Source organism: Saccopteryx leptura, chromosome 6 (assembly GCF_036850995.1).
Source record: "Saccopteryx leptura isolate mSacLep1 chromosome 6, mSacLep1_pri_phased_curated, whole genome shotgun sequence".
In the NCBI taxonomy this organism is placed as follows: domain Eukaryota; kingdom Metazoa; phylum Chordata; class Mammalia; order Chiroptera; family Emballonuridae; genus Saccopteryx; species Saccopteryx leptura.
This window is the reverse complement of record NC_089508.1, coordinates 192,909,214-192,921,553: the sequence shown is the minus strand read 5'-3', so window position 1 is coordinate 192,921,553 and position 12,340 is coordinate 192,909,214. Positions and strand designations below refer to the sequence as shown.

Below are 12,340 nucleotides of genomic sequence, written 5' to 3'. Positions count from 1 at the left end.
TCTTTCAGCCTCTTCTTTAAATATTTTTAACACGTTTATTGACTCAATATTATATAATGTTCTTGAGAATCTGATTCTGTAGCTTGTTGTTTCCTACTGACTCATTTAGAGTAGCACCACTTCATGTGTCTTGTAATTTTGGATTATGAGCTCATCTCTGGCAAGGCTTGGGATGCCTGTGTGAAGGGTGTGTCCTTGCAACGAGGCTTTGCTTTGTTAATTCAGATGTCCTTGTACACTATCAAATTATGTGCTCTATAATTTATTATCCAAAGATTATTCAGACTACATAAGTAGTGCAATTTTAAACCCAGACACATGTGAGAGGAAGAGTGGTTTTCAATTCTAAGGAAGAGTCTTTAGTTTTCCCCACCTGGAGCCACGTTAAGAAAGATAAGTCTTGCCTGACCAGGCGGTGGTGCAGTGAGTAGAGCGTCAGACTGGGATGCGGAAGGACCCAGGTTCGAGACCTGGGGGTCACCAGCTTGAGTGCAGGCTCATCTGGTTTGAACAAAAGCTCACCAGCTTGGACCCAAGGTCGCTGGCTCAAGCAAGGGGTTACTTGGTCTGCTGAAGGCCCACGGTCAAGGCACATATGAGAAAGCAATCAATGAACAACTAAGGTGTCGCAATGCGCAATGAAAAACTGATGATTGATGCTTCTCATCTCTCTCCATTCCTGTCTGTCCCTGTCTATCCCTCTCTCTCTCTCTCTGTCTCTGTAAAAAAAATAAATAAAAAAAAAGAAAGATAAGTCTTTGTCATCTCCTTTCACCAGGTAGATTCTTATTCCATCTTTTCATTCCATGTGCTGCCCTTCAAGGGTTCCGACTATATTTGGGGGGTACAATTCCAACTCCCACCTCTTTAGGTCCAAGGCTCTATATCTCTTTCTTGCTATTAAACAAGTTTCTTGGTTACAAAGACCAGAAAATAAATGCATCCAGCGATGACCTCCCACCATGTTTTCTGTGGTAAGCACTCAGTATTGCCCTCGAAGGCTCATCAGATTCCGTGGCCAGAGGTGCCCCAGCCAGGCACAGGGGGCGCCACCCACTTGGAAAAACAAGCTGTTAAGCCCCCTTCTGACACTGGGTGTCTATCGAAACTAAAGTCTACTTTTTTTTTTTAACAAATCTAAGCAGTGAATCAAAGAATGAAACTGGCTATGAGCAACTAACCAGTCAACTTTGTCTTCATTGAATTTGAAATCCTCAAAAATGTTAAGTTCAATTACTTTTCTAGTTTTAGACTGCTGAAAAAAGTTGGGAATTATTTTACTTTTTTACCTAACTGTATAAAAGAAACACTCTTCACAATGATTCTATCATTGAGAATATGCTGAAAGGAAGTCTTACTCAATATTCGGGAGGCAGTTACTCCTAAAAAAAAGGAGAAAGGAACTGAAATCGCCTCCCCCGTCCTGAGGTAGGAGTTATTAAAAATCAGATCCATGCCTGACCTGTGGGGGCGCAGTGGCTAAAGCATCGACCTGGAACACTGAGATCACTTGTCTGAAACTCCGGGCTTGCCTGGGCAAGGCACATAAGAGAAGCAGCTGCTACGAACCGCTGCCTCCCACTCCTCCCCCACTTTCTCTCTCCCTTTTCTCTCTCTAAAAAATCAATGGGCCCTGGCCGGTTGGCTCAGCGGTAGAGCGTCGGCCTTAGCGTGTGGAGGACCCGGGTTCGATTCCCGGCCAGGGCACACAGGAGAAGCGCCCATCTGCTTCTCCACCCTCCGCCTCTCCTTCCTCTCTGTTTCTCTCTTCCCCTCCCGCAGCCAAGGCTCCATTGGAGCAAAGATGGCCCGGGCGCTGGGGATGGCTCTCTGGCCTCTGCCTCAGGCGCTGGAGTGGCTCTGGTCGCAACATGGCGACGCCCAGGATGGGCAGAGCATCGCCCCCTGGTGGGCAGAGCGTTGCCCCTGGTGGGCGTGCCGGGTGGATCCCGGTCGGGCACATGCGGGAGTCTGTCTGACTGTCTCTCCCTGTTTCCAGCTTCAGAAAAATGAAAAAAAAATAAATAAATAAAAAATAAATAAAAAATCAATAAATCTTTTTTAAAATCAAATGCATAGTGAAGACGAAAATGTCAGAAGTAAATGACCACAGCAAAGTTGGGAGACGGGTGAGGTCAAGATTCGTGGCACCCCGTGAGCAGATGAAGCCTGAACATCCTCATGTCAGCAGGGTTCAGGTCCCATCTGCCCGTCTGGGGATGGCAAGGTAGAAGAACACACACCAAAAGTTGGGTGCTCAGAGATGACACACCTGGCACCGCCAGCCCAGAAGAGAGGGAGGCTGCAGGTCGCACTGTCCGGGCCGGAACAGTGCATTTCTGGTCACTGAAGCTACAACTTGCACAAGTGGACAGCCATGGCATCCATACAGCACCTTCCCCTGTCCCTGACTCCCTCACAAAGAAAACATACTCCAGCCTGACTGGCGGTGGCGCCATGAATAGAGCATTGACCTGGGATGCTGAAGTCCCAGGTTCAAACCCCGAGATCACCAACTTGGGCGCAGGCTCATCCAGCTTGAGCGTGACCCCATGGTCACTGGCTTGAGCCCAAAGGTTGCTGGCTTGAGCCCCCTGGTCAAGGCACTTATGAGAAGCAATCAATCAACAACTAAGAGATGCTTCTCCTCTCTCTCCCGTCCTCCCTCTCTCCCTACCCCTTCTTGCTTAAAAAGAAATATTCAAGCTTTGGAGTCCTGGATGCCCAGGGAAGCCAGTAGGATCTTCCTCTTCTACTCTGCATCAGCCCTTCACCAGGCAATTAATGAGCACCGACTGTATGCCCGACACCACACAGACATTTGAAAGTCAGTGAGTCACAGCCCTGCAGTGGCTAGTGCAGAGATGTCCCTGCAACTGTGTGAACCTCAAATTGCAGTGGCTCTTGAAACACCGTAGGCTGACCTTTCTTCAAAGAGGGTACCCAAAGCAAAGCAGGCCCTGCCTCCCAGGAACTGGCCAACACGACGCCTCTGAAGCCCAGGGAGGCCGCATAGAAAGGCATCCACCAGCACAAAAGGAGCCGCGCATGTCCCTTCTCAAGACACTGGGTTTTCACAGCCTCCTGAGAGCGCCGCAGGAGGGCAGCGTGGCCTGGTGCGCACAGGGGCACATGGATGTTGGCCCCAAAGGTGAGGCACTACATGTGGCTGAAACTGAGCTCATCCAAACTGAGTCCAGGCTGCTAGGTCCAAACCCATGGCCCCCAATCCAGGACAAATTGGTTGCCACAGTTGGTAGAGATGCAACCAGCCTCTAAGGGTAGAAGTAGAGGGGAGGCCCCGCTATGGGGCTGGGAGGGGGTGTGGCTAAATGTCCTACAGGGCCAGACGGCTCCACAGCAAAGAATTGTCAGCCCAAACTTGTCAGTGGGGCTGAGGTTGAGAAATGCAGTCTAAATCCACTCTTCCATCCTGGAAACACAAATAAACCCTTCTCTCACCATTCGTTCCCAAGCCGCTGACAGAAACCACATGGCCTGCCGGCATCCCTCCCCAAGGAGCTTATCACCTTTATCCCAGTGACAGGCCCCAGAGCCCTCTCTGCGTGGCACGGGTCCTGAACACCCGCCTCCGGGAAAATGCTGGGAGAGCCGCTCTGCAGCCCCGCCCACCCCGGCCTCCTCTCTCCCAGATGGATACACAATATTTTGTTCTGGAGATCAGGAAGTGGCAGCTGTGAAAAGGCAACATTTATGGAAAACAAATGCCAAAGTGCCCGAGTGTGTGACAATGGCCCACCCAGTACGTTACAACCGCCCAAATGGTGAAGGGACAGGCTGGCTTCTGCTCCCAGTGCCCCGGAAGCATCGGCACACCCACTCTCACACTCTTGACTGCTGGGGAATCCCTGTCCGTGCGCAGGAGGCGTTCTGTGGGGAGTGCCCGGCGCCCACACCCATCTGCTCCTCAGAAGTGCACCATGGGCTCCCGCTCACAGCGGACAGAAGCCAGCACAACCCGTGAGCCCCACGCACTAACAAGCAGTGAGTTGCTTGCTGTGGGGACAGTATCTGGAATAATGAAAACCACTGAGACGGTGTCCAGGAACCTGAAGCCTGGGAAGGCCGGCATTAATGCACATGCACTCGTGTGCGCACACAGACAGGTAATGCGCTCGCACTCGTGTGCGCACACAGGCAGGTAATGCGCTCGCACTCGTGTGCGCACACAGACAGGTAATGCACATGCACTCGTGTGCGCACACAGACAGGTAATGCACATGCTCTCGTGCGCACACACACAGGCAGGTAATGCGCTCGCACTCATGTGCGCACACACAGGCAGGTAATACACACGCTCTCATGTGCGCACACACAGACAGGTAATACACATGCTCTCGTGCGCACACACACAGGCAGGTAATGCGCTCGCACTCGTGTGCGCACACACAGGCAGGTAATACACACGCTCTCATGTGCGCACACACAGACAGGTAATACATATGCTCTCGTGTGCGCACACACAGACAGGTAATGGACACGCACTCGTACGCACACAGACAAGTAATACACATGCTCTCGTGTGCACACACACAGGCAGGTAGTGCACACGCACTTGTGCACACACACAGACAGGTAATACACACGCTCTCGTGTGCACACACACAGGCAGGTAGTGCACACGCACTTGTGCACACACACAGACAGGTAATGCACATGCACTCGTGTGCACACACACAGGCAGGTAGTGCACACACAGTCGTGCACACACACAGACAGGTAATGCACACACTCTCGTGCGCACACACACAGGCAGGTAGTGCACACACAGTCGTGCACACACACAGGCAGGTAGTGCACACGCACTCGTGCGCGCACACAGACAGGTAGTGCACATGCACTCGTGTGCACACACACAGGCAGGTAATGCACACACACTTGTGCACACACACAGGTAATGCACATGCACTCGTGTGCACACACACAGGCAGGTAGTGCACACACAGTCGTGCACACACACAGACAGGTAATGCACACGCACTCGTGCACACACACAGACAGGTAGTCCCTTCCCTTTCCCACCGCTATCTGCTCACTGGGGAGCACAGCACAGGTGTTAGGAGCCAGGACGCAGGCCCCTTCCAGGGCGGACGGAGGAGCCCAAGATCCTTTCTCATCACACTGGACCGACACCCCCTTCACTGCTCGCCTCTTGACCTTGAGTCTCTCCATGGATCCCACTGTTGGTGAGGACGGCAGGGGGTACCCTGAGCCACATGTCTGCCACAGAGCAGGTCTCAGGAAGGGGGAGGTGGTGGCTTAGCGCCCTCAGGGCCGGCCTCTGAGAGATGGTGAGGAGATCTCAGAGTGTGGTCGAGGGCTGCATGGCAGCCACCTGTGACTCCACAGAAGCTGCAGCATGTTCTCTGCACAGGGAACAGTTCAGAGTGCGCATGCCATGTGTCCACACTTTATGGGTGTGCACACACATTTCTGTGTCCACATATCCATGCATCACCAAAATAACCAAACAAAAACGCTAACTCAAAGTCTCCGGATTCTGGCTGAGCTGTGGAGTGGCGCTCCGAGCCTTGCGGGTCTGTCCCCAGGCTGTCCCCAGCTGGCTCATCCATGTTTCTAATGACAGAAGCAAGCATGCCTGCCCTGGGACACCATCTTGATCACCACACGATCTTTACTGTCACCAGCGAGGGAGGCAGCAAGGCCAGGAAGCACAGACTGCCCCAGACCACACCCAGGTGGAAGGCCAGCAAGGAAGGCCACCTCCCTCGGGTCTGGGAGGCCTGCGACAGGCAGGTAACACAACCCGCTTCCGCCAGAGAAGTGTGTCAGTGAGACCAGACTGGCTCAATAGACTCTTTATTTGACGGGTTTTGCAAAACCATCATCAAGTTGAATAGACTGTGAGCAACTGGCCTTCTCTTGCCTCGGCTGCTGTTAAAGGAACGGGTCTAAAAGGGGTCAGTGAGCATAAGACCAAGTCCCACTTCCCACACTACCCCTTGGGGGGTGGTGCCTGGCCCCTAGGGTCCCCTTCCAGGAGTCAGCTGTGTGACACAGAGCAGGCGTTCCAAGGCCCTCCCCAGCTACCCAGGCCGTGACCTTCAGGACAGGCGGACTGGCCCTGGCCTAGGTACTGTGTGTGAGACAGAGTCAGAGACAGGAAGGGAGAGAGATGAGAAGCATCAACTCTTCGTTGCAGCTCCTTAGTTGTTCATTGATTGCTTTGTCATATGTTCCTTGACCATGGGCCTTCAGCAGACCGAGTAACCCCTTGCTCAAGCCAGCGACCTTGGGTCCAAGCTGGTGAGCTTTGCTCAAACCAGATGAGCCCGCACTCAAGCTGGCGACCTCGGGGTCTCGAACCTAGGTCCTCCACATCCCAGTCCGATGCTCTGTCCACTGCACCACCGCCTGGTCAGGCCCGGTTCATGTACTCTTTGCAGGAGAGAAAACACAGGGCAGCACAATGGCCTTGAGTGGAACACCAGCCCCTTTACCCACACGACACAGCCTGGCTTCACAACGTCTTCTAGAACAAGAGGGGTCAGGATGAAACACCAAGCCTATGCCACCTGGGCCCATGGGGTGCGGGAGTCTAGTCTGTAGAGACTTAAAAACAAAAACGTCCTACAGCTGGCCTGGTTCTATTACCCCATGTGCCAGAACCGTGACGCCACCAGTGATAAAATCCTGCTCCCTGTCAGCACCCCGCCCCACTCAGTCCTGGGCACCCCGCCGGGAAGGCACAGAGCGCCCTGCTCACACGGGCAAGAAGTGTGATGACACCACCACACAGGAGGGGTTTCCTGAGCGCCACGCAAAGTGCTGTGCTAAGTGCTCTGCATACATCCCTTCATGCACCCTGTATCCAGATCAGGAAACTGAGGCCCAAAGAGGCAAAGCAACCTGCCCAAGGTAACAGAGGGCCACTGCAGCAGGGGACTGGCGTCTCTGTTACATGGCGGCTCCAGCCACGCCCGAAGGAGACCGCCCTGGGAGTCCCACTCCCCCAGCACCATCGTCACACGCCAGTGGTGCAAGGTGGGGGGCTCCACGTTCACCCCAGGAGCAAACTAGAGGAAAGAGCATCCACAACACCCCGGGACAGGCACAGCTCGGGGACACGCACAACTCATCGCAGAGGCTAAAAGGCCCTTTTCCACCCTGGAGTATCACAAAATTGAGTGTCAGTTCTAAAGCCATTTAATGTCCTTCCACTCTGGGCCACATAGGACAAGTCCACTTGCTAATGTAAAGCCACCCTTTTGTACAGGACACTAGAAAATGTCAAATATGATCTGAGATACACTTAAGAGTCTTTTAATATTTGAAAGAGTTGCTTTTGTTTCACTTACCTATTAAGACAATCAATTCTTTTCACCAACTGAATAACAGCCGGACACAGAGCAGAGGCCTCAGGCCACTCCTGCCCCAGGGCAGGGCTCAGAGCTGCCATGGCTACCTGAGGACCTCAGATGGACAATGACCACCTGCTTTAAAGCGGGGCCTCCCTCCAGCACAGCCCCACTGCCTGGCCCCAAGACCTGCACAAACCCAATGCAACCCACAGCCCTGGAGAAAGACCCCTAAGAGTCACCAGGGCCTCAGGCATGGATGGGACTTTCTGTAATGCACCTGCACTGACATGGTGTCTCTGCACCTAATGACAGGACTGCCAGGGGCGGGGACACCAATCCCGACACAGAAGGAAGAGGCTGCCTACAATAAATACCTCTGACTGCACTGGAGCCACCGAGCACACCAGCAGGCGCCTTGCAGTGCAGACCGCTGTCGTCTCCAGACGGCCACCGTGAAAGTAGTGAGTTTAAGAGGAAGTCCTCAAACACGTGACAGAGGTCCTGACCGCCCTCGTCAGAGCAAACACGACCCCCGGCCCTCCCCTGACCAGCTCCGGCCATTCCCGGGTCTCCTCTGGAGCCACCCACCTGCTGTCACGGTGTCCACGTCCTTGGCCGTCAGCTCCTCCACATCTGACCTCTTCCTCAGCTCAAACCGCCGGGACAAGCCTTCCCGGGGTTTCCATAATTCCTGGATCAGGAGGGGCTTCTCATTGTCCCCAAACACCCGAAAGCATTCAGCCTGCCACTGGCGCCCGCAGTCACCCGCCTGGCCCACCACATCACACAGCACGTACTGGCTGGCGCGCTCGGGGCTCAGGGCATAGCGCTCCAGGGCCTCTTTCACCAGCTCCTGGGCGCTGGATGTGCCGGTGGCCAGGACGCTCTTGTAATGGGTGCCCGTGCAGACGCTGTCCCCAAACACTTTCAGGACCCCGGGGGCTGAGAGCTGGGTAGAGAGCTCTGCGGGATCATCGCTGGCACCCAGGCTGGCGAAGGTGGTGTCCAGGTCACGGTACTTGTAGCTCAGCGTCCGGGACAGCACACTGGACAACAGCTGGCTCTGCCGCTTCAGCTTGCTCTTGGTGGGTGGAGACATGATGAAGTGGGTCCCATAGAACATGGTGGGCCAGTCTTCATGGGCAAAGACTGTGGCCTCAGCCGGAGGCAGGGAAGTGGCCGTGTCCTGGGAGGAGACACAAGCACTGACCATCAGAAGCACCGAAAGCAGATGAGGCTCATGTGAACTGTAACAGACTTCACAGAAAAGGCCATCGGGTTGGTACCAACACAGCAGCAAACATACCACCCTCAGCTGAGTCCCCGCTGTGGTGGGGGCACCACAGGGGACAGTGCAGGGGACAGTGCAGGTGTGAATGGGCTCAGTGCCTGCCCTTCAAGGAAAGCCACTATGAGGAGGCATGATGATGTCACCAAAAGGAAGACACACCCTAGTGTACGATTCTGACGGCTGGAAAGTGCTGGGCTCACACACACCCATTGGACAGCCAGGAAGCAGCGGTGGCCATGGCCGTGGCCGTGGGCTATACTCGCAGGCTGGGATCCTGGCAGGACAGCCCCATCTCCCCCTAGCAGCCCGCCACCTACTACATCACACCCAAAGAGAAGTCGTAAACAACGGAGAGTACAGATGCCTGGTCTCCCTAAACCCAGCATCTCCTACACCACAGCCTGGAGCAGAAGACTCATCGGAAAGCGGGCCATGACTGGTCCTGGCTGAAAGAAGCCACGTCCCTGGGGTGACAGCACCAGAATATCCACACGACCACAATGGACACAAAAGGGCTCTTCCAGAAGCAGGGGAGGCATGCCTGGAATGTGTGCATTCCACCCACCACGTCCAGACTGGTCTTCGGGCCCTGTCCAGGCCACAGATGCTGTCCTGGCGGGGAAACTAGGAAACAGCTCCTGGATACTCTGGGTGTCATAATCATCATTCTAGTGTACTTAGTGCTCCAAGGGCCTCGATTCTAGAGTGACAGTGTACCAGGCTCCCCTGGATCTGTGCCGGAGCAGAGGTGCGGCAGAGAGAGCTGTCTCTGCTGCATTAACACCAAGCTCAGCCCCGAGTCGGAGGAGGACTGAAAACCACACACACCGCCGGACCCAGGTACCCACTTCCATGTCCTCACCAGACACAAGAGCAGACAGACCAAAGAGAAAAGCCCGTTTTCTGGAAGCCTCTAGAAACAGTGTCCAGGTCCCAGTGAGGACCTGGCAGCACTGGGCACCTTCCACTGTGACAGGTGTCAAGACTAAACTCGGCTCAAGTCAACACCCTCAGTCCTGACTCCCTCCTAGCTCCACAGACACTGGACAAGGCTTTGAGGACTTGGGGTGAAGATACCCCCTGTTCCAACAGCCTCTGCCTCACGCTTGGCCACAGCAAAGCTTTTCTTGTGAGCGGCTTCCTGAAGACTTGACCTTGCTGAAAGCAGTCAAGTGTCCTGAGCAGAACCAGCACACGAGGTCTCTGTGGCCTCGAGTGAGTGAGGCTGTAAAGGAATAAGTATGTCAGAGGCTTCATTTCTCCTCCCCTGAGGAATGTGACAAGTCCCTTCATCAAATCCTAGAGAGGCCCGAGCTGGCAACGGCCTCCCCACATGGGCCTGTCAAAGGCTTCGATTTGATTACAACAAAGCATCTCAGAGAGCACACATCCAAGTGCACGGCTTCGCACAGCGCACCAGCACCTCCAGGGCCGCCTCCTGAAAGGCGCAGGCCTGCCTCCAAAGCTGCCAGCACCTGCCCCCCAGACACCCCTCGCTCAGAGGACCTGAGCCCTCCACAGACACGCCCCTTACCTGGCCGCCTCCAAGCAGAGCCCCAGGGTCCCAACCCAAACCCAAAGTGGCAGCAGCTTGTGGCTCAGAAGCTTCTGCCTTTCCAAATGGTGTCTGAATAAAAACTTAAATCCGATGCCCAAAACTGCAGATACCGTGTCTAAACCCAAAAAGCCCATGTCACAGAAAAGCTATGAAGTAAACACAGACGTTTACAAAGCCCCGGATACGATGGAAAGGTGAATTGTGATTTCGCACCACGGTGGATCTAGAGTCTGTACATCTAAAGCTAATACAAGCCTGACCTGTGGTGGCGCAGTGGATAAAAGCATCAACCTGGAAATGCTGAGGTCGCCGGTTAGAAACCCTGGTCTTGCCTGGTCAAGGCACATATGGGAGTTGATGCTTCCAGCTCCTCCCCCCACTTCTCTCTCTCTCTGTCTCTCCTCTCTAAAATGAATTAAAAAAAAAAAAAATCATGCTAAAGCTAATACAATTCTGCCTCAATAAAAAATAAAGATTACAGATACGACTGCTAGCTCACTCTCCAGGGCCTTGGAAGCGAACACCCCTCCCTCATTTTGGGCCCTCCCTAGCACTGATTCTGAGGCCAAGTTAGCCGTGTTGAGGAAAAGAGGGCAGAAAACATGGCGGCCTGCGTGATCCGAGATCCGTCCCTCTTCAGGAACTCCTTCCAAAGCCCCGGGGGGTCCCAGTAAACACAGACCCTGGTCTTTTTTATCAGGAAGCTTTATTCTCCTCGTGGTTATTCTCTCTGTGGCCATTTTCAGAGAGTAACCACAGACGGTCACTTGTCCACTGGCCACCACCTTCCTTCACAATCACCGAATGCAGAGTATATAGCCTGTTTGTCAAAATGGGACGGATTCGTTTTTTGAAAGGACAAGAGTGCAGGAGCGGGGCACGCCCGAGGTACCGGATCTGGTTTGGGGAGGGACACCCACCTTTCTCCTTTTCTGAACCAGTTCTCTCGTCTTTCACACTAATACTTGGGGGGAACACTGGGCCCGAGGGTGTAGGACGCTGGCTGCTACTTCTCTTAGAGAATGTTTTTCTCTTGGTCTCAGGGAAGAGTCCCAAGTTCTGATGAAAAAACAAGCTCCAGTCACACCAGCGGGTGCAGTGCGCGAGGTCAGTGTGAGGCTGACGAAATGGGTGGAGGACGCGGCCGGTCCAGCGCCGCAATGTGGAATCCATTAGCGTTTCCACCAGGGCAGGAAAGGAAGCGGGTGGGCTTGCAGGCTCTGCTTTTATCCCCGCCGTCCATAAATCCTATCCTGACAGCTCCAGCCAGAGCGATGCTTTCCAATACAAAATAATTTAATCAGATTTCATTCTGACATGCTCAAGCCTCTTGAGAGGGGGGTTGATGTGTTTTTTTTTGTTTGTTTGTTTTTTCCGCCAATGGGACGAAGGGCTGTGCTCCTCCCTGGAATGCAGGAGAGAGGTAGCCCGCGCTAACTGGAGACACCTGTGATCACCCGGGACTTGGAGGAAAATTCTTTTCGGCAATTCAGATTAACCAAACACTTGACGGGGCGCTGGGGCCCGAGCCAGCGGGTCTGCAGCTCCGGGGGGTGGGGATGGGGGTGGGGGGGGCCATCAGCCGGCTCCCCGATGGGCAGTAAGCTGGTTCCTTCCGCGGCCCCCCCCCCCCCTGGAGCTCCAGCTCAGCATCTGTTTTCTTAGATGCAGTATTTGTCCAAGGGCTGGAAATGGTACAGAAACAGCTGGGAGACGGTGCTTGCAGTGGGCACACGAGTGGGGAGGGGCCGCGCTGCTGTGCGAACAGGAAAACCAGGACGGGCTGTGGGCGGGCGGGTATGGGGGTCACGCAGACCCTAGAGGGAGGGTGTGGACCCCCGCGCCCGGCTTCCCCGCGGCGCCCGCGCTTCCAGACCCTCCTCCAAGGGGACCATCAGAGAGATTTAAGACCCCCCGAGAGCCTCTGGGTTGGAGGGGCCAAGGTCCAGAGGTCGCAGGGGGCAGTGGCCACAGCCGACCCCCCTAGAATCCAAAGGCTGGGGGCCACCCTCACCCGTGTAGCCAGACTTCAGGTCTCGACCCCCCAAGGCCGTACTAGGCCCCAAGAGCCGGCCGGTTTCCATGGCAACAGGACAAGCCTAGCCTAGGTGGCCCGCCAGGGAGAGATGCCCGGTGAGGGCCCCACTG

The 12,340-nt window shown here is 54.6% G+C and overlaps 1 protein-coding gene across 2 annotated transcripts in view; it reads right to left on the bottom strand.

Annotated features, from left to right (window-relative positions):
- The window catches only part of RADIL (Rap associating with DIL domain), a 54,950-nt gene that overhangs the window by 42,411 nt on the left and 199 nt on the right, over window positions 1-12,340 (bottom strand). For both annotated transcript variants that reach the window (XM_066344427.1, XM_066344428.1), the window contains exon 2: window positions 7,932-8,529. In XM_066344427.1, the coding sequence (XP_066200524.1) occupies window positions 7,932-8,466 (535 nt within the window). In that variant the 5' untranslated portion in view covers window positions 8,467-8,529. The remainder of the gene's footprint in view (window positions 1-7,931; window positions 8,530-12,340) is intronic.